This window comes from Sinohyriopsis cumingii, chromosome 2 (assembly GCF_028554795.1).
Source record: "Sinohyriopsis cumingii isolate HCF-2022 chromosome 2, ASM2855479v2, whole genome shotgun sequence".
NCBI classification, from domain to species: Eukaryota; Metazoa; Mollusca; class Bivalvia; order Unionida; family Unionidae; genus Sinohyriopsis; species Sinohyriopsis cumingii.
Window position 1 is genome coordinate 8,375,212 of NC_142962.1, and position 20,333 is coordinate 8,395,544.

Sequence of the window (20,333 nt, forward strand, 5' to 3'; positions counted from 1 at the left end):
CGGACGTGCCCCGCAAGACGTGACTCCCGACAACGAAGTGTTGGTGTTTGAGCATCTGTTTGGTACGTCCCCGACGAGGGCTGTCCTCGAGAAAAGTGGAATGTTGGCCGTAGGAGATTGGGTGCGCATTGGCAAAACCAAACGCACTTTCGACAAAGGTTACTTACCTAACTGGACGACCGAATTGTTTCGCGTCACTGGACGAGTGCATGGCCGTCATCCTGCCGTCTATAAATTGGAAGACATGAACGGAGAAGTGCTCAAAGGAACGTTTTATTTGCCCGAGTTACAACGTGTCACCAAAAAAGAAGACGACGTGTACGACATCGAAAGCATTCTCGAACGCAGAACCCGTAAAGTGGGCAAACGACGTGTCAAAGAAGTCAAAGTACGTTGGAAAGGATATCCACCCAGTTTTGATTCTTGGATCGACGCTTCGCAAGTCATCGACTATAAAAAGAAGTGACCATCATGCCCTTTCACACAGCAGACGCAGCTACGTCGACCACTCCTCCTTCACCTAGTTCTTCTGTGCAAGATTTACAAAAACAACCCTTGTGGGTGTGGTGTGGAGAACGTGTGCCTAAAACGCAAATCGTCTTTTTCTGCCAAATCTTCGTGGTGTATTGTGTCATCGGGGCAGCCATTGCCAATCTGAGTTTGCAACAAGGAGACAAACAATTGTGGACCATTTTATTGAGCAGTTGCATCGGTTACCTGCTTCCTAATCCCTCCCTGAAATTCTCCTCGAACGGGAACCCCGGGAACCTTGTGTCCAGTGCCATTGCCAGTCACCACTTCAACCACAATCAGAACCCCATTTTAGACGGAGACACGCCTCTGACGTCCAGTAATATCGCCTCGGACAGCCACAGAACTCTGGAATTATGAGTCACCAAAACCAATTTTACTTAACTTTACCCAGTGACAGTTCCATTGAGGTGTTTCCCAAGAACACGTTGTGCTGTTACACGGCCAAATTACCTCAAGCCATCCAGTTAGATCACGAAGCCCATTGGGAAGTGGCTTTAGTAGAAATGATTCACCCGACCCAAGTCCTCAATGTCCTTCCCAATCAAAATTTTTTTGAGGTGGAAGTTCATGACGAGCAAATGCAACAGTGGATGGATAGCAATGTCAAATATGACAAGAAAACCTGTACACAAAAGTACACCACCTATCACTTGTTCATTCCCCCAGGCTATTATTTTAGTGGTCAACATTTGGTCAGCACCATAGCCTCCAGGTTTAATGTCGTGTTTCTGAAAGCTTTGGAGCATGTCAACAAAAGTGTCTCCATGGAGTACCACAAAACAGCTCGTCGCTTCTTGATGAAATTTGAACGAAGTAAAATCGTGTCCATTTTATTTTGTCCTGAATTGTTTGACATGTTGGGCGGAGACATGGACATGAGAAAGGCCATGGTCAAGAAAAACGAATTACCCATCGTTTACGACAACGAGTCTTTTAGCAAGTTATTTCGTGCCCCGGTAGAACTGAACCAAGGACTGAATTTGATGTTCGTGTATTCCGATGTGGTGGAGTACAACGTGGTGGGACACACCTCCGTACCGTTACTGCGTGTCATTCCTTTCAAAGTAGATTCTGCCACGAACGCTGACGAGGAAGGTGGAAACACTTACCACGTCCACCGCGAATTTGTACATCCTCACTATTTGCCTGTCAGTAAGTCGTATTTGGACACGGTCAACATTGCTATAAAAGGAGATCTGGGACAAAATATTCCATTCACCAAAGGAAAAGTCACGGTGAAACTCCATTTTCGAAAACGGTTCTCTCACGACTCGTAAGTAAGTCATGTATCCAGTGTACCGAGGGGTTGCTTGACAGCGAGGACACGGCTTAGGAGACATGTTAAAATCGGCCTTTCGTTCGGTGGCCCCGGTGTTGAAACCGATGGTGACACGCGGATTGCACGCCTTGAAAGATGCGGCACTGACGCAAGGCAAAGAATTTCTCCAAAATGTCATCATCGACAAACAAAACCCTAAAGAAGCCTTCATGAGGGCAGGCAAAAATGTCTTGCTGCAAACGGGCAAAGACATTTTAGGCCAACGAGAAACACCTATAAATGCCCTGCACGCTACCGAGTCAGGCATTCAGCAAGGACAAGGCAGAAAGAGACGACGAAGAAAACACCCTTTCACCAGACTTCAAGCGAGAAAGGCCAAGAAAAGAAGAACCGTTCGAGACTTAGACGTTTTCGATTATTGAGAAAAGAGACAAAAAAATGATGCACCGAGAATCTTGCGCTTGTTCCAAGACGGAACTGGATCTGTTTGCCATGCCCCCTACCATGATGACCATGCAAGAATCCCAGTGAGTGGAATTTCACCCCGTCTCCTCACTGACCGATTCCGCTCCCATCGAGTTTGAAATCAAAGGACAGCCCGAAGATTACATCGATCTGAATAGCAGTTACTTGTACCTGAAAGTCAAAATTCTAGATAAGACTGGAGGTGCTATAGACGATGAAGCAGTAGCTCCCGTCAACAATTTCATGCATTCCTTGTTCAGTGGAGTGGACTTGTACTTGAATAACAAACTGGTCAGTAGCAGCATGGATACTTACCCTTATCGTGCCTACCTGGAAAATCTCTTGACGTACGGAATAGATGCCAAGAACACTCATCTCAATGCCTGTGTGGTATGGGAAGCTGACGAACCTACCAAGTTTGAAATATTGGAAACTGATGAAAAGAAAGACAACAATGATGGATTTGTAGAACGAAGAAAGAGAATCACGGGAGCCGACACAAGCTTAGAACTGATGGATCGTTTGCATTTGGACATGTGGTTGCAAGAAAAGTATTTGCTGAACGGGGTGGATGTCCGCCTGAGACTGAATCGTAGCAGTGCCGCTTTCCATTTGATGGCTGATAGTGAGGGTTACAAAACCAAAATCCTAGAAGCCAGACTCTACGTACGCCGTGTGGAAGTGTTACCTAAAGTGGGAAACGACATCAGTCAGACGTTGAGTAGAACGACCGCCAAGTATCCCATACGACGCGTGGAAGTGAAAACCTTCACCATTCCCAAGTGACAGCGATCCATGATCGAAGATCATCTGTTCCAAGGACAGTTACCCAAACGTTTGATCGTTGGTATCGTCGAGAATACAGCCTTCAACGGAGCTGCCGAAAAAAATCCTTTCTACTTTCAACACTTTGGCGTGTCCAAAATCGAAGTCAGTCGCGATGGCAAGACCTTGTGTACCCGACCTTTCGAACCTGACTTTACCAAGAAGAATTACTTGAGATCGTACTTGTCCCTGTACGAAGCCACCGGACAGTTAGGAACCAATACCAGTCACGGTATTACGTACGAGGATTATGCAGGAGGCTCCGCTTTGTGGGCTTTCGATTTCACTCCAGACCAAGGCAGCGACGAGGGACATTTCCACCCTATAAAATCCGGCCAGATTCGTGTGGAAATTCAGTTTAAAGACCGAGACCCTGATGAAACGGTGAACGTCATCCTGTATGCAGAATTCGATAATACCATAGAAATCAACAGTTTGAGAGAAGTCATCCTAGATTACTAGAAACCATGGAAGACTGTTATCCCTCTTTACCTAGTGGAGAAACTTTTAGTGTTGGATTATTGTTAAAAAATGTTAGAGTTCTTGTTGTTTAGTGTTAAGTGATTTTTGAATAAAAAATGTTGTGTTTTGAAAAAAATTGTTTGATGTTATATTGTTGGATTATTGTTAAAAATGTTAGAGTTGTTGTTTAGTGTTAAGTGATTTTTGAATAAAAAATGTTGTGTTTTGAAAAAAAATGCCTTTGTCTTTTGTTTAGCTATAAGAATGTTGGATTGATGCTCTTTCATTTCTTACTATCCCTCTCATGACACTCACTAAACGTTGCGACTCAAAAACCGTGTGGGGGATGTTTTCCTTCACGTCCGCGCTTTAACTTTAAGAACCGGGTTGTTTCCAGTCTAACCATCCATTGTCGACTCATCCTCCTAAGAAGATGTGCTCCAAACTAGCTAAACTCAACGAAGCCTACGTGAATTTGCATAGGGTCAGACACAGTCTGATACCGAAGCCAGAAGAAATAGAGAATGTGAGAATGTTAAAAATCACTGAAGACCTGATAGAAGAGCTCTTCAGAGAAGAAATGAACAGGGAAAAAGAAGAATGGACAGAGAAGTACAGACTTCAGAGACAGCAGCAACAACAACAACAAGAGCAACAGCAGCAGCAACCTGAACCTGACAGGAGCTTTGTCGATTGCCGTATCGACACCAGAGAGTTCTTCTTTTCTTTCCGAAGAAGCAGACCTATCGCCAGAAAGTCTATCCTCAGAGGACATCGCATTCTTAGAAACTAAAAAAAAGAATGCCATAGCAAACAAAAAAAAAACAGCCCTTTTCAGGGCTACCCCAATACTCTAGAAAAGAAATAACGATCGATTTGCCAATGTGTGTAGGTAGAGTAGTGTGAAAATAAACACTAACTCTTTTTTAAAAAATGTGAGGGTATGTGTTTGTGTGTTAGTAAGTGCTTAAGTAAGTTGGTATGAATAGTAGATTAAAATCATGTTTTTTTTTGGTGTTTGAGGTGTATATTCGGAGTTAGATTGGATTGCTTTGCGTATGTGGATAGTCTAATGAAGTGATTTATAAAAAATTTTAAAATAGTGATGGGTAGCATAAAAAAGTGAGTGAGTGTTTCTTTTAGGTCCGCGCGTTGTTGTTTTTGGTCATGATGTAGGTAACATCAATTTTATGTTTTTTAGGGGGATGTTTTCCTTCACGTCCGCGCTTTCACTATAAATTGAAACTCGCTGGGCAGTCTAGCTACCTTTGTTGATTGATCAACACCAAAAATGAACACGAGACTGTCTAAACTGTTGGAACTTCATGTGCATCTGGAATATGCCAGGCGCCTGTTGAATGAACTGGCCGCGGAAGCCATTGTGGAGGAGGGAAGGATAAGAGAGGAGGAGGAAAGAAGAAAAAAAGAAGAGGAGGAGAGAAGATATAAAGAAGAAGAAGAAGAGGAAAGAAGATACAAAGAGGAGGAGAGAAGAAACAAAGAAGAGGAGAAGGAGAAGGAAAAGAAGAGAAGAAGAATATATTTCAGAATCCCAGAGAGCGAAAATTGGGATTCTGAAGCGACATATCCTGCCTCTGCTCTCTCCCCCAAAAAAGTAAAAAGTAACTGGGGGATAAGATGTGTATGTGGCGCCAGGCCTGGAAGGTGCCACCATTAACCAGGTGTCCATGAAGTTCCAAAAAAACAGCCCTTTTCAGGGCTACCCAATACTCTAGAAAAGAAATAACCATCAATTTGCCAATGTGTAGGTAGAGTAGTGTGAATATAAACACTAACTCTTTTCTAAGATAGTGTGAGGGTATGTGTTTGTGTGTTGGTGCTTGTAAGAGCTAAGGTATGTTTGTGTGAATAGTAGATTATGGGTTTCTTTATTGTTTCTTAGCGTATGTGGAGAGTATAGTTTGGGTTTTGTAACCGCTCACGTACGATTGTGTGGATAGTAGATTATGGATTTTGTTTATTGTTTCTTAGCGTATGTGGAGAGTATAGTTTGGGTTTTGTAACCGCTCACGTACGATTGTGTGGATAGTAGATTATGGATTTGTTTATTGTTTCTTAGCGTATGTGAAGAGTATAGTTTGGGTTTTGTAAGCGCTCACGTAAGATTGTGAGGATAGTAGATTATGGATTTTGTTTATTGTTTCTTAGCGTATGTGTTTGTGTGTTTGTGTTTGTGTGTTTGTGTTTGTACCCGCTCACGTACGATTGTGTGGATAGTAGATTATGGATTTGTTTATTGTTTCTTAGCGTATGTGGAGAGTATAGTTTGGGTTTTATTATATGAAATGAAAAAGTAGGAGATGTTTTCCTTCACGTCCGCGCGTTGTTTGGTCATGATATAGGTAGATCAATTTTACGTTTTAAGGGGATGTTTTCCTTCACGTACGCGCTTTAAGTATAAGAACCCACAGTATTCGTCGTTCAAACCATTCTGCAAAGAATAAAAAAAGAAGATGGCTTCTAACCAAATGGACAAAATACAAACATTACAAGACGTTTTAGGCAACTTAGGAATGATGGAGCAGATGTTGATAAGACTGGTTGAAGACCATTATTCCTATAGTCCCCATCGTGTAAAGATGGAAATTAATAACTTAAAAAAGGTAAAGGACAAGATTAGTGGTGTCATGAAAGAGATAAAGGAGGAGAAGGAGGATGAAGAGGAAAGAATAAGAATAAGCAAATGGAACGAAAAGATTGAAAAAGAAGAAGAAAATGAGAAGAGGAAGAAAGAAGAGGAGGAAGAGAAGAAGAAGAAAGAAGAGCAGGAGAAAAAAAAAGAAAGAAAAGAAGAGAAAGAGTATTGGAGATAAAATAAGAACTTGGTTGAGAAAAAGAAGAAACTAGAAGCAGAAGAAAACCCAAAGGCCCATTTCAGGGCCAGCCATATTTCTCGAAAAGAGATAGCCTTTCCATTGCCTACCCCTTTTTTTTAAATTTAAATTTAAATTTAAATTTAAATTTAAAAAAACTTTTTAAAAAAAAAAAAAAAAATCCCAAAAGCCCAAACTCTATTCCCCATGTTAATTTCCCTTGTCCCTAGACAGACCCAAACTCTATGTTAAATTCCCATTGTCCCTAAAGTGGCCCAGCGTTTTTCTCCATGTTAATTTCCCTTGTCGCTAATCTGACCCACGATTTTTCGCCATGTTAAATTTCCCTTGTCGCTAATCTGACCCAGGGGTCTCTGTAATGCTAATTCCCATTGTCGCTAATCTCACCCCATTTACTACTATCGTGTAGATTACAATGATAATTACCACATCTTCATAGCCCATCGTCTAGATTACAATGATAATTACCACATCTTCATAGCCCATGGTCTAGATTATAATGACAATTACCACATCTTCATAGCCCATCGTCTAGATTACAATGACAATTACCACATCTTCATAGCCCATCGTCTAGATTACAATGATAATTACCACATCTTCATAGCCCATCGTGTAGATTACAATGATAATTACCACATCTTCATAGCCCATCGTCTAGATTACAATGATAATAACCATATCATCTTCATAGCCCATCGTCTAGATTACAATGATAATTACCACATCATCTACTTCACTCATCGTCTAGATTACAATGATAATTACCACATCATCTACTTCACTCATCGTCTAGATTACAATGATAATTACCACATCATCTACTTCACTCATCGTCTAGATTACAATGATAATTACCACATCATCTACTTCACTCATCGTCTAGATTACAATGATAATTACCACATCATCTATTTCACCCATCGTCTAGATTACAATGATAATTACCACATCATCTTCATCACCCATCGTCTAGATTACAATGATAATTACCCCATCATCTACTTCACCGATCGTCTAGACTACAATGACAATTACCACATCTTCATAGCCCATCGTCTAGATTACAATGATAATAACCATATCATCTTCATCACTCATCGTCTAGATTACAATGATAATTACCACATCATCTATTTCACCCATCGTCTAGATTACAATGATAATTACCACATCATCTATTTCACCCATCGTCTAGATTACAATGATAATTACCACATCATCTATTTCACCCATCGTCTAGATTACAATGACAATTACCCCATCTTCATAGCCCATCGTCTAGATTACAATGACAATTACCACATCATCTTCATCACCCATCGTCTAGATTACAATGATAATTACCACATCTTCATAGCCCATCGTCTAGATTACAATGACAATTACCACATCTTCATAGCCCATCGTCTAGATTACAATGACAATTACCACATCTTCATAGCCCATCGTCTAGATTACAATGACAATTACCACATCTTCATAGCCCATCGTCTAGATTACAATGATAATTACCACATCTTCATAGCCCATCGTCTAGATTACAATGATAATTACCACATCTTCATAGCCCATCGTCTAGATTACAATGACAATTACCACATCTTCATAGCCCATCGTCTAGATTACAATGACAATTACCACATCTTCATAGCCCATCGTCTAGATTACAATGATAATTACCACATCTTCATAGCCCATCGTCTATATTACAATGACAATTACCACATCTTCATAGCCCATCGTCTAGATTACAATGATAATTACCACATCATCTACTTCACTCATCGTCTAGATTACAATGATAATTACCACATCTTCATAGCCCATCGTCTATATTACAATGACAATTACCACATCTTCATAGCCCATCGTCTAGATTACAATGACAATTACCACATCTTCATAGCCCATCGTCTATATTACAATGACAATTACCACATCTTCATAGCCCATCGTCTAGATTACAATGACAATTACCACATCTTCATAGCCCATCGTCTAGATTACAATGATATTAACCATATCATCTTCATCACCCATCGTCTAGATTACAATGATAATTACCACATCTTCATAGCCCATCGTCTATATTACAATGACAATTACCACATCTTCATAGCCCATCGTCTAGATTACAATGACAATTACCACATCTTCATAGCCCATCGTCTAGATTACAATGACAATTACCACATCTTCATAGCCCATCGTCTAGATTACAATGATAATTACCACATCTTCATAGCCCATCGTCTAGATTACAATGACAATTACCACATCTTCATAGCCCATCGTCTAGATTACAATGATAATTACCACATCTTCATAGCCCATCGTCTAGATTACAATGACAATTACCACATCTTCATAGCTCATCGTCTAGATTACAATGACAATTACCACATCTTCATAGCCCATCGTCTAGATTGCAATGACAATTACCACATCTTCATAGCCCATCGTCTAGATTACAATGATAATTACCACATCTTCATAGCCCATCGTCTAGATTACAATGACAATTACCACATCTTCATCACCCATCGTCTAGATTACAATCATAATTACCACAGCATTTTCAGAACCCATCGTCTACACTTCCATGATGACTAAACATGTCTTTTACGTTTATATATTTTGTAACAACTTATGAAGATCGAGTGCACTCAACGACAAGATGGATGGCATTCTTCTAGAGGAAGAAAGAAGTCTTTAAGAAAACCATGGATATTCGATGTCATCCACAAACCATTGCAGGGGCTGGCTTCGGGTGTCGCCGTACGCGGCGTATTATTGAGTTTGGTCCCTACAATGTAATCTCTGTAGTTTCTAGTTTCTTCCAGTTATCAAAGAGTACACGTTAGAACATTTTCTACTCGTGTACAAAGCTAGAACAATATCTCAAAATAAAATAGAGGAAAAATAAGATGATTAATTTACTGAAAAATGAGACTTCATGGGACAAAGATGAATGTGTGGTGGCTTTTGATTTAGTACAAATGACAGCTACAGCTACTGATCTTCGTAGATGAAGTATTTTGCAAACTTATCACAGCAAGCTACTTATTTAATTCCAATTATAATAAAATCTTTATATTTTTTGCGATATTTTCATTATTGATTGAATAATTTTACTTCATGTCAAAGACAGTAGTGTGCTAGTAGTCGTCTCGTAATTTCTGCGTAATAATTAACGAAAAAGTTCCGTTCTGAGCGTACGTGGATGAATTTCAAAGCAGAATTTCAATAACTGTGTGTGTGTGTTTAGGGGGTATTTGTAAACGTATATCACCACTTTGAAGGCTATACCGTGTCGAGGCAAGATAGAGTAAAGTGACTTGCCCAAGGACTCACTAAGATAGCCGATGGTTAAGGTGTCGTATTCGTAACCCAAAGGATGCGGGTTCAAATCCCACTATCGGATCAGATAGTGGAAATTGAACCCGCATCTTTCGGGTCAGGAATCCAACGTCTTAACTATTGATAGAAATAATAACACAGGTTAATCAAACAAACGCCCTATTTAAAACCATGTTTCCATACGTAGGAATTAATTCTATATACATTTCTAACCATCTCTGATGCATTTATCTCTTCAGTTTTGCTGTGTACTTGATGAATGGCTACGACACGGAGTCTGATGTTGCATTCGTTTTCAATCCCCGGCGAAACGAGGCAGAGGTTGTAATGAACAACCGCATTCACGGCCAGTGGTTAAAGGAAGAAAGAAAAGAGATCCCATATGCATTCGTTGACTCCCTCCCCTTTGAACTCAAGATCGTCACGAAGAACGAAAAGTTTAAGGTAAAATTGACATATTTTTATATTAGTAATCAGATATTTCCACGGAAAAGTCAACTGGTCTTTGATACAGAAAACATGGATGGACAGTCAGCTTAAGACGTTCACCATTTTCGTGTATATTTTATTTTGACTGAAATTTATCATCGTTTTATTAGGCCCCGAGTGGCCAAGTGGTCTAAAGAGCTCACCGTTACGGATCACTGCCATATCACCTCTGTCTGCGTGGGTTCGAGTCTCGGGTTCGGCCAATGTGGGTATAAGAGAAAGCTTGCCTGTAGCTTCTTGTGGGTCGGTGGTTCTTTCTGGGGTTTTCTCGGGTTCTTCCTCCACCATTTATACTGGCCGCCATGTATAGCCTATCTTGTGCTGAAAAACTGCGTTAAACCCTACAACAACAACAACAATCATCGTTTCATGGATAAATATACTGATATTTACAGAAGGCAGAAGAGTCACTTCCAAATGTTCGACAATTATTGCATAATACATCACTGTGTAGGTTTGTTAGCCATTTAGCTGGAGCAAGTAACTTCCGAAATTCAATTCTGAGAAACTAATCATCGACAGGTTTGTCACCTTTACCTTGCACACCTATTGCATGCCGCACCACTACAGTTGTAGGGCATACAGTGCTACTTTGATCAGTTCGTTCGTCACACATTATTTATTAGGTCAGTTTTCAGGTACCCGTGTTCCATGACCATATTACAAGTTTCTCTCTTTCTCTCATGCTAGGTGTATGTGAATGGGACCAAATACTGCAGCTTCCGCGCGCGTGCTGCAGTAGAAGACATAAGGGGAATCAATGTTAGAGGGGAGGCACATATATACCAGGCCAAACTGTTGAGGAAGCTGGTAAGTACATGTGTCCTAACTCTGATAAGATCATTGACTTCAACCTTCAACCACATCATTCTTTTTGGTTCAGAATTTTTATTTTGATAATCAGCTGTCATTTTCAATTTCATGAAAATTTGGATCAGACATGTCCAATTAATAACTACTTACATTTTTGGCACCTTATATTGCGAAGTTTTTCATGGAGTCGGACAGTTAGACATAAAGCTCCAACCATACATGTGATCATGTCATGACGATTCACAACTGGAAAGCTGTGGTATTGGTCAGCAGACATTTGGAATTTATAATATGTAACAATTTGACTGACAGGTGGGCTGAGATGGCAGTCCATCAATCGGGATACGAAAGCTGAGTTTCATCCACAAACCAATAAAAAGAATAGAGCTTTAAAAAATAAACCATCATAAACCCAACAACATTATTTGACTTATAGTTTGGTTTGGTTTGGTACTTGGTACATCAACACAAGTAAATTAATTAGTGCCGGAACTAATTGGAATAGAGTGTCTAAACCAGGACACGGGACAGTAGTTGACACATGACAGTAGTTGACACAGGAGAGTAGTTGACACAGACAGTAGTTTGACACAGGACAGTAGTTGACACAGACAATAGTTTGACACAGGACAGTAGTTGACACAGGACAGTAGTTGACACAGGACAGTAGTTGACACATGACAGTAGTTGACACAGGACAGTAGTTGACACAGACAGTAGTTTGACACAGGACAGCAGTTGACACAGGCTGGTCTGATGGTAGGATTCGAATTGATTGCGGTTTCTTTTTTTTTAATGGGAAAGAAATTTCAGGAGAAGAAAATGTATTTTTTTTCTTCTGCAAATTGCTATGCTAACATACATCCTAGGCATATTTTTTTGTCTTGTAGTTATAGCCGAGATGGTGTGAAAGGGTTGGTTAGGGTGTTTAGAATGGGTATTTATTTTATATTTTATGGAGGTAAATTAAAGGAAGGAAGGAAGGAAGCCTGATAGGCATGCACATTAGTGCAATAACATTTGTTTTCGTTAGAGCGACAAAAACATCTCATTAAACACACACACACACACACACACACATCAATCCTCTTTCAGTGCGGAAAACGGGAGGTACAACTGAAAACAAGGCAAACTTTCAAGGTTTATTACAGTTGTAATATATCTTTATTTTCTTCAATAAAAGGTATTTGAAGACGACATGAACAATCAACTTTTACTTTTGGCGAAAAAAAGAGACGGTTGTTTAGATTGTCAGAAAAACACAACAATAAGTGGATATAAATAGGAAAAGCGGGTGGACAAAGAGATGTAAAGACAAAGGGACGGAGCAACAAAGAGCGAATTGAGCAATTAGCGAGAAGATGGCTGAATGAACTGATGGACAGACAAATAAACTAATAAAAAGATGGAAGAACGTGCTGACTGACGGGTGAACATATCAACGGACGTGTCCATACACGGACAAACTGATGGTCTTATTGAGACGGAAACGGAAATATAAACCTCTCTGTCTCTGTCTCTCTGTCTCTGTCTCTGTCTCTCTCTGTCTCTCTCTGGGCCATCATAGAAGGGTACCAGCTAAAATCCTTGAAAACACGAGCGTGGCAAATTTTCGCCTGTCATGCGATAATGTCTCTGGACCTATGAATGATGGTAAAATATAGTCAGACAAACTAACGGAAAGGGGAAATATATAAATGGAGGAAAGAAACAACTGTATGTTCGGAATCATAGTAATGACTTAGATCAATTGTAAAATGTTTGAATTCCCTCTTCCTGGTTCCGCATTTGGCTTAGTTTATATTTCCCTTTCGTTCATGCTGCGCGTTTACTGTTCAAGTACTTAACTATGCTGTGTTCTAGTGCTCCGCTTTCTTCATTTAAACCACGTTTCGTGTTTAAATCATAAGAGTGTCTTATATTTATATAATCAATGTAATTGAAAACAGAATTCAGAAAATAAAAGAATGAACTAATCATTTGCAAAGGAGATTGCGATTACTCGCAAACAGCAAAGAACTACATTTTGTGGCGGACACACTGGAAAATGTTGTGCAGAGTTATTTCGTTTAATGTATTCCGTCAGTACGCAGTTGCTTGCAGTCAACCGTAACTGTTATATATATATATATATATATATATATATATATATATATATATATATATATATATATATATATATATATATACACACACACACACACACACACACACACACGTGAATGTTTCAGCAGATTTTAATATAGACGGAGTGTTTTTTTTTTCCTTTTTTCAAATGCATATGCTGATTTAATTTTTGGAATGTGGGAAAATGGACCAATACCGTTTTCAAAGTTATACAGATCAGTTAGTGACTTCCATATATAACTTCAGCTGTAAACAGAAAGTGAAGATCGGATTATAGGTTGAATTTCGAATAGGTTCAGTTAAACGGCATGATTCGATTACTGTATGGTAGAGACGTTTGGAAATGTTGCAAACGTTGCAGCGTTAGTATTTCAAATATTTCTCTTAGTTTTTCTTTCTAAAATAGGAAAATAAAGCCGTGTTTACGTTTTTTCAAACCACTCCAAGATTTTACTAATATATTTCTCTTAACTTGGATGTAAACTTCGTAAATATTTGCATCGATACGGTATGAATGAAAATAGCGTAAAACACGTATTTAATTAATATTTCTGTTTTTGAAATTTAGAAATGTATGTTGTGTATATGATTGTATAATGATCTTCTGAAGACCAATAAAAAACAATTATCTTTTATATTATTATGCAGCGCATTTACGGCCCTACTGAGTTCTTTCACATTATTAAATGATTAGAATTCATGACCACTTGACAAAATATTGCGGTGGGATGAAACATGCGCTCAGTGTTCAATATTGTCCACAAAGGATATAGTTCTGTCTAGATGATGCGGTTTTCAGGGTTCCATTAAAATTGCGTCGCGTGAAGTCATGACGTCAGCACGTGCATGTGGCGTCTTAGGGGTACCAAACTGAGGACACATCGATACTTATAGGTTGCTGCATTTGTATGGGAAAATGTGAACGAGTTTTTCGGATGGAAATACTGTGCGACCTTGGGAGTGCAGTATATCCATCTGACAAAACGAGTTCATATTTTCCCATACAAATCCAATAACCTTTTTATTATATGCTCATTTTCTTATTCTACCTAAGGCTTAATTATGTAAACTAAAATACACTACAAAAAAACAAAGTAACTAAATGTATGCCGTATTCCAGCTAAATACACAAACACAGATTCATCATTACACAACAACAACATTATAAATCCGCACATAACGCCGCCCAGATAAAGTTGAATTTAGTGGCGCGCTAGACATAATTTTCGAAAGAAAATGGCATTTTGGTCTACTTAAAATTGAAATGTGGAGTCATATTGTGAATAAATGCGCATTGCAACAACTTTCTTTTCCATTTGATCTGAAATGAATGGATTTTGGTATTTTTGTCGTTTCTACGAAATTTCTTGATTATGGACTGGATTTATCTGTACCAATTCTAGATGAAGTACATCGGATTTAAGGGACGACGGAGCAGCGTGTTGACATCTACAAGTGTGTTTCTGTTCTATCATTGAATGTTTGAAATCATAATGTGGGGAAAATATGAAGTCTTTCAATTGCACTTATCATAAAGACGCTCTGGAATATAACGTTTATTTCATTTTGAGTACAGTAAGGAGGATGTAATTGCACTTGGAATACAGTCGAAATTACAATACAATTTCGAAATGTGTAATCAAGCTTGAGAACCCATGACATGGCTCATGTAATTCGGATTTGCAGAACTAAGAATGTACATTTTGAGGAAATTCATGATGTAAAACTATAAGTATATTTTTTAAAAATTCTTATTACCAGCTAAAGAAGACAGTTTATGCCTTGTCACTTGCATATTATTTGTAGGAACCCAGCAATTTTATGAAATATGGCGTCTATTGCACGCCTAAATCTGAAACAGTGTATCAAAAAAGTTAACGCGGAATGTGGTAAAGGAGCTGCTATGAGGCAGTCCACGAAACAAATGCTTTAGTTCATTCAGAAACAAATTTAATCAACCAAAACGTAAAGCGCCCACTACGTTGGTGTACATGATTTGTTTACAAAGTAGTTATCATACATCCATTGCTGCACATTTCCGATATCACGTTCAGTCGCCTGCTTTGTTGAAAGATTTTTGTGTGTGTTGAGTCTATGAATTCATACACATTGTCAACGTTGGCATCTCTACTTTCAAATGGCTCACACAGTTGGTTTACTTCATCCACAGACAAATAAATCAAAATTGCTGGCGTCTGCGTCGATTGTTTGTTTACAAATAGAAAGTAGTTCCTTTATTCACGTGAGTTCAATCTGAAGTGAGCGCGAGTGCAATATCGTAAAATATTGCACGATTCTGACAATGTCAAATTAACGGAGAAAAATTGAGCATAAAATAATGTTGTATGACTAAGATAAGATTATGCATGAACTATAGTTTTACCAGATTTTAGGGCTGTTTAGAAGGTACAGTGAACGTAGTTCCTATTGCACGTCAAAAAAAAGGAATTTGTGTTTAAAAATAGCGATCGAAATGATTAAGGGAGATAATCCTTTAGTGTATTGATTATGATTTTACGAGTTAGCTTCCATTGAGGCTATTACGCAGTGCATATTGATGGTTATAGGTACCCGTTCATGCTATTATCACTGGATATTTTTTTTCTTTAATGTAGAAAACGAATGAGACAATTTAATAAGTTAAAGAAAACTTAAGTGAAACATTTAGTTGTAATTGTTTTAAAAATATAAAAAGAACTTGTTTTTTTCTAAGCTTTTTGAAAAAACATGTATTTAAAATGAACCTCACCTAAACCTAAGAGATAACTGTCCCTAGTGATTGACGGGCAAAAGAGAGTAGATGGGTTTAGATAAATCTTTGATAAAGATGAAATGTTGAAATAACATACACGTGCTAAATAGTTAATTACATATTTAAATATGTCTAGTTCAAGAAACCGAAACGAAGACTTCAATACAAGATATGTTGCTAGTATTAGAAAGAGAAAGAAATGCACCATCCTCTTAATATGTTTATAAAATAGAAAAGACTTAAGGATGATGAATAAACAAAATGAAAACATAACCACAACTAATATATTTAGAAAGTCATTTAAAAGAAATGTAAATGAGTATACATTTTATGATGGAAAAATACAAAAATGTATATGAATTTTTCAACGATATGGAGACATGTTTTAAGTAGATAATCAGTAGAAAAAAAATAGACAGTTTGATTCTGTAAAAGCCCAGTTAGACTTATCACTCAGATTCATAAAGAAACACATTCAAGAAGATGAACAAGTTGAGAACATATATTTTTGCCACATAGGCAGAACAATTGATATCATGGACAGAGGGGAAATGAATAATGTCGTTGAATGTTTATTCGGAATTGTACACACCAAATTTGGACAGGAAATAAAATCAGCGAAAGTACAAGGTGGTTGCTTGATGGGATTTAATATTTAACATTGCACATCCATAGATATCAACTAATTATATAAAACTCGTACATAGATTTTCCTGAATGGTGCAAGAAAAAAAGGATAAAAAGGAGGGTAGATGTTTCTTTTATGCTCTGGAATCCATACTTAACACGTAAAGTTATCAAATACATAGACCATGAAAATGTACCATTTGTTTGATAGAAGTAAAATATTGTAAAATTTGAAAAAGAATTTGATATATCCGTAAATGTTTTCCAAGTATTGGAAGGGAGATGCATCAAAGCATGTACATAACAAAGCCATGCCAGGGGCAACGTGTACCGGATGTGCCACATGCAGCGAAAATGCTGTTGACATAAACTATATGAGCTCGGCTAGAATAAATGAAATAGAGCAACAAGGACCCATTGACATGGTAATCAATTTGAAGTATTGTGGCTACAACAATGGATGGAATCAATAAGTAGAAATCATATTTCTTTTTCAGTGATGCCACCATCAGAGGCTTTACAAACATCACAGACATTAATGTTTTCATAACACCAGAAAAGGTTTCAAAACACAAAACACTATGTAATAACCCAGATAAGTGGATAACTGTAATGCCAGAGGAAGATTGTCTTAGAATATTATAAGTATCAACACCAATTAAATGCTCCATATAGATTTTGTTACTGTTCTTAAAGTTTCACTGTATCAATGAAAAGAGAAATTGATACACCACTAAATATATTATCATGGACAGTGAAAACAGCAAACACATTCCATCTGGGTTTCGCTTGTACCTCTGTACCTCAAATAAATTCACAAGAGAATCAAAACAATAGCTTATATATAAATAGGGTATGCGGATGTTTGTTTTTACGATGCGTAAAATTACAAATTAATGTATGAACAATAGAGGGCCAAAAACAACCTTTTTTTATTCAAATGAAGATGAAAGACGTTTTAACTCATGAAATATATGCCACATATGCGAGAGACAAACAACTGAAGATTAAATTAAGAAATCGTGACCATTTAGCAGGTAAGTAAAGCAGTATGACATAATGAAAATAATTTGACTTACAAATATTCAAAATAAACAGAATTGGTCTGGTCATGACTATCATCTACTTATAAGGTAGCTTGTGACAAAAGATCCAGACAAACATCTACTTATAAAGTATCTTGTGACAAAAGATCCAGACTATCGTCTACTTGTAAGGTAGCTTGCGACAGAAGGTCCAGACTATCGTCTACTTATAAGGTAGCTTGTGACAAAAGATCCAGACTATCATCTAGTTATAAGGTAGCTTGTGACAAAAGATCCAGACTTTCATCTACTTATAAGGTAGCTTGCGACAAAAGATCCAGACTATCATCTACTTATAAGGTAGCTTGCGACAAAAGATCCAGACTATCATCTACTTATAAGGTAGCTTGTGACAAAATATCCAGACTATCATCTACTTATAAGGTAGCTGATGACAAAAGATCCAGACTATCGTCTACTTGTAAGGTAGCTTGCGACAAAAGATCCAGACTATCATCTACTTATAAGGTAGCTTGTGACAAAATATCCAGACTATCATCTACTTATAAGGTAGCTGATGACAAAAGATCCAGACTATCGTCTACTTGTAAGGTAGCTTGCGACAAAAGATCCAGACTATCATCTACTTATAAGGTAGCTTGTGACAAAAGATCCAGACTTTCATCTACTTATAAGGTAGCTTGTGACAAAAGATCCAGACTATCGTCTACTTATAAGGCAGCTGATGACAAAAGATACAGACTATCGTCTACTTATAAGGTAGCTGATGACAAAAGATCCAGACTATCGTCTACTTGTAAGGTAACCTGCGACAAGAGATCCAGACTATCATCTACTTATAAGGTAGCTTGCGACAAAAGATAACTATCATCTACTTATAAGGTAGCTTGTGACAAAAGATCCAGACTATCATCTACTTATAAGGTAGCTTGTGACAAAAGATCCAGACTTTCATCTACTTATAAAGTAGCTTGAGATAAAAGATCCAGACTATCATCTACTTATAAGGTAGCTGATGACAAAAGATCCAGACTATCGTCTACTTGTAAGGTAGGTTGTGACAAAAGATCCAGACTATCGTCTACTTATAAGGTAGCCTGCGACAAAAGATCCAGACTATCGTCTACTTATCAGGTAGCTTGCGACAAAAGATCCAGACTATCGTCTACTTATAAGGTAGCTTGCGACAAAAGATCCAGACTGTCGTCTACTTATAAGGTAGCTGATGATAAGAGATCCAGACTATCGTCTACTTGTAAGGTAGCCTGCGACAAAAGATCCAGACTATCGTCTACTTGTAAGGTAGCTTGCGACAAAAGATCCAGACTATCGTCTACTTGTAAGGTAGCCTGCGACAAAAGATCCAGACTATCATCTACTTATAAGGTAGCTTGCGACAAAAGATCCAGACTATCATCTTGTTATAAGGTAGCTTGTGACAAAAGATCCAGACTTTCATCTACTTATAAGGTAGCTTGGGACAAAAGATACAGACTATCATCTACTTATAAGGTAGCTGATGACAAAAGATCCAGACTATCGTCTACTTGTAAGGTAGCTTGTGACAAAAGATCCAGACTTTCATCTACTTATAAGGTAGCTTGTGACAAAAGATCCAGACTATCATCTACTTATAAGATCCAGACTATCGTCTACTTATAAGGTAGCTTGTGACAAAAGATCCAGACTATCGTCTACTTATAAGGTAGCTGATGACAAAAGATCCAGACTATCATCTAGTTATAAGGGAGCTTGTGACAAAAGATCCAGACTATCATCTACTTATAAGGTAGCTGATGACAAAAGATCCAGACTATCGTCTACTTGTAAGGTAGCGTGTGACAAAAGATCCAGACTATTATCTACATATAAGGTAGCTTGCGACAAAAGTTCCAGACTGTCGTTTACTTGTAAGGTAGCTGATGACAAAAGATTCAGACTATCGTCTACTTGTAAGGTAGCTTGTGACAAAAGATCCAGACTTTCATCTAGTTATAAGGTAGCTTGCGACAAAAGATCCAGACTATCGTCTACTTATAAGGTAGCCTGCGACAAAAGATCCAGACTATCATCTAGTTATAAGGGAGCTTGTGACAAAAGATCCAGACTATCATCTACTTATAAGGTAGCTGATGACAAAAGATCCAGACTATCGTCTACTTGTAAGGTAGCTTGTGACAAAAGATCCAGACTATTATCTACTTATAAGGTAGCTTGCGACAAAAGTTCCAGACTGTCGTTTACTTGTAAGGTAGCTGATGACAAAAGATTCAGACTATCGTCTACTTGTAAGGTAGCTTGCGACAAAAGATCCAGACTATCATCTACTTATAAGGTAGCTTGCGACAAAAAATCCAGACTATCGTCTACTTATAAGGTAGCTTGCGACAAAAGATCCAGACTATCGTCTACTTATAAGGTAGCTGATGACAAAAGATCCAGACTATCGTCTACTTGTAAGGTAACCTGCGACAAAAGATCCAGACTATCATCTACTTATAAGGTAGCTTGTGACAAAAGATCCAGACTTTCATCTACTTATAAAGTAGCTTGAGATAAAAGATCCAGACTATCATCTACTTATAAGGTAGCTGATGACAAAAGATCCAGACTATCGTCTACTTGTAAGGTAGCTTGTGACAAAAGATCCAGACTATCGTCTACTTGTAAGGTAGCCTGCGACAAAAGATCCAGAC

General features: G+C 38.1%; 1 protein-coding gene across 1 annotated transcript in view; it reads left to right on the forward strand.

Moving 5' to 3' along the window:
- The window catches only part of LOC149804312 (galectin-9C-like), a 69,415-nt gene that overhangs the window by 22,263 nt on the left and 26,819 nt on the right, over positions 1–20,333 (forward strand). The window contains exons 7-8 of the mRNA XM_089932174.1: positions 10,023–10,227; positions 10,963–11,082. Coding sequence (XP_089788300.1) covers positions 10,023–10,227; positions 10,963–11,082 — 325 coding nt within the window. The remainder of the gene's footprint in view (positions 1–10,022; positions 10,228–10,962; positions 11,083–20,333) is intronic.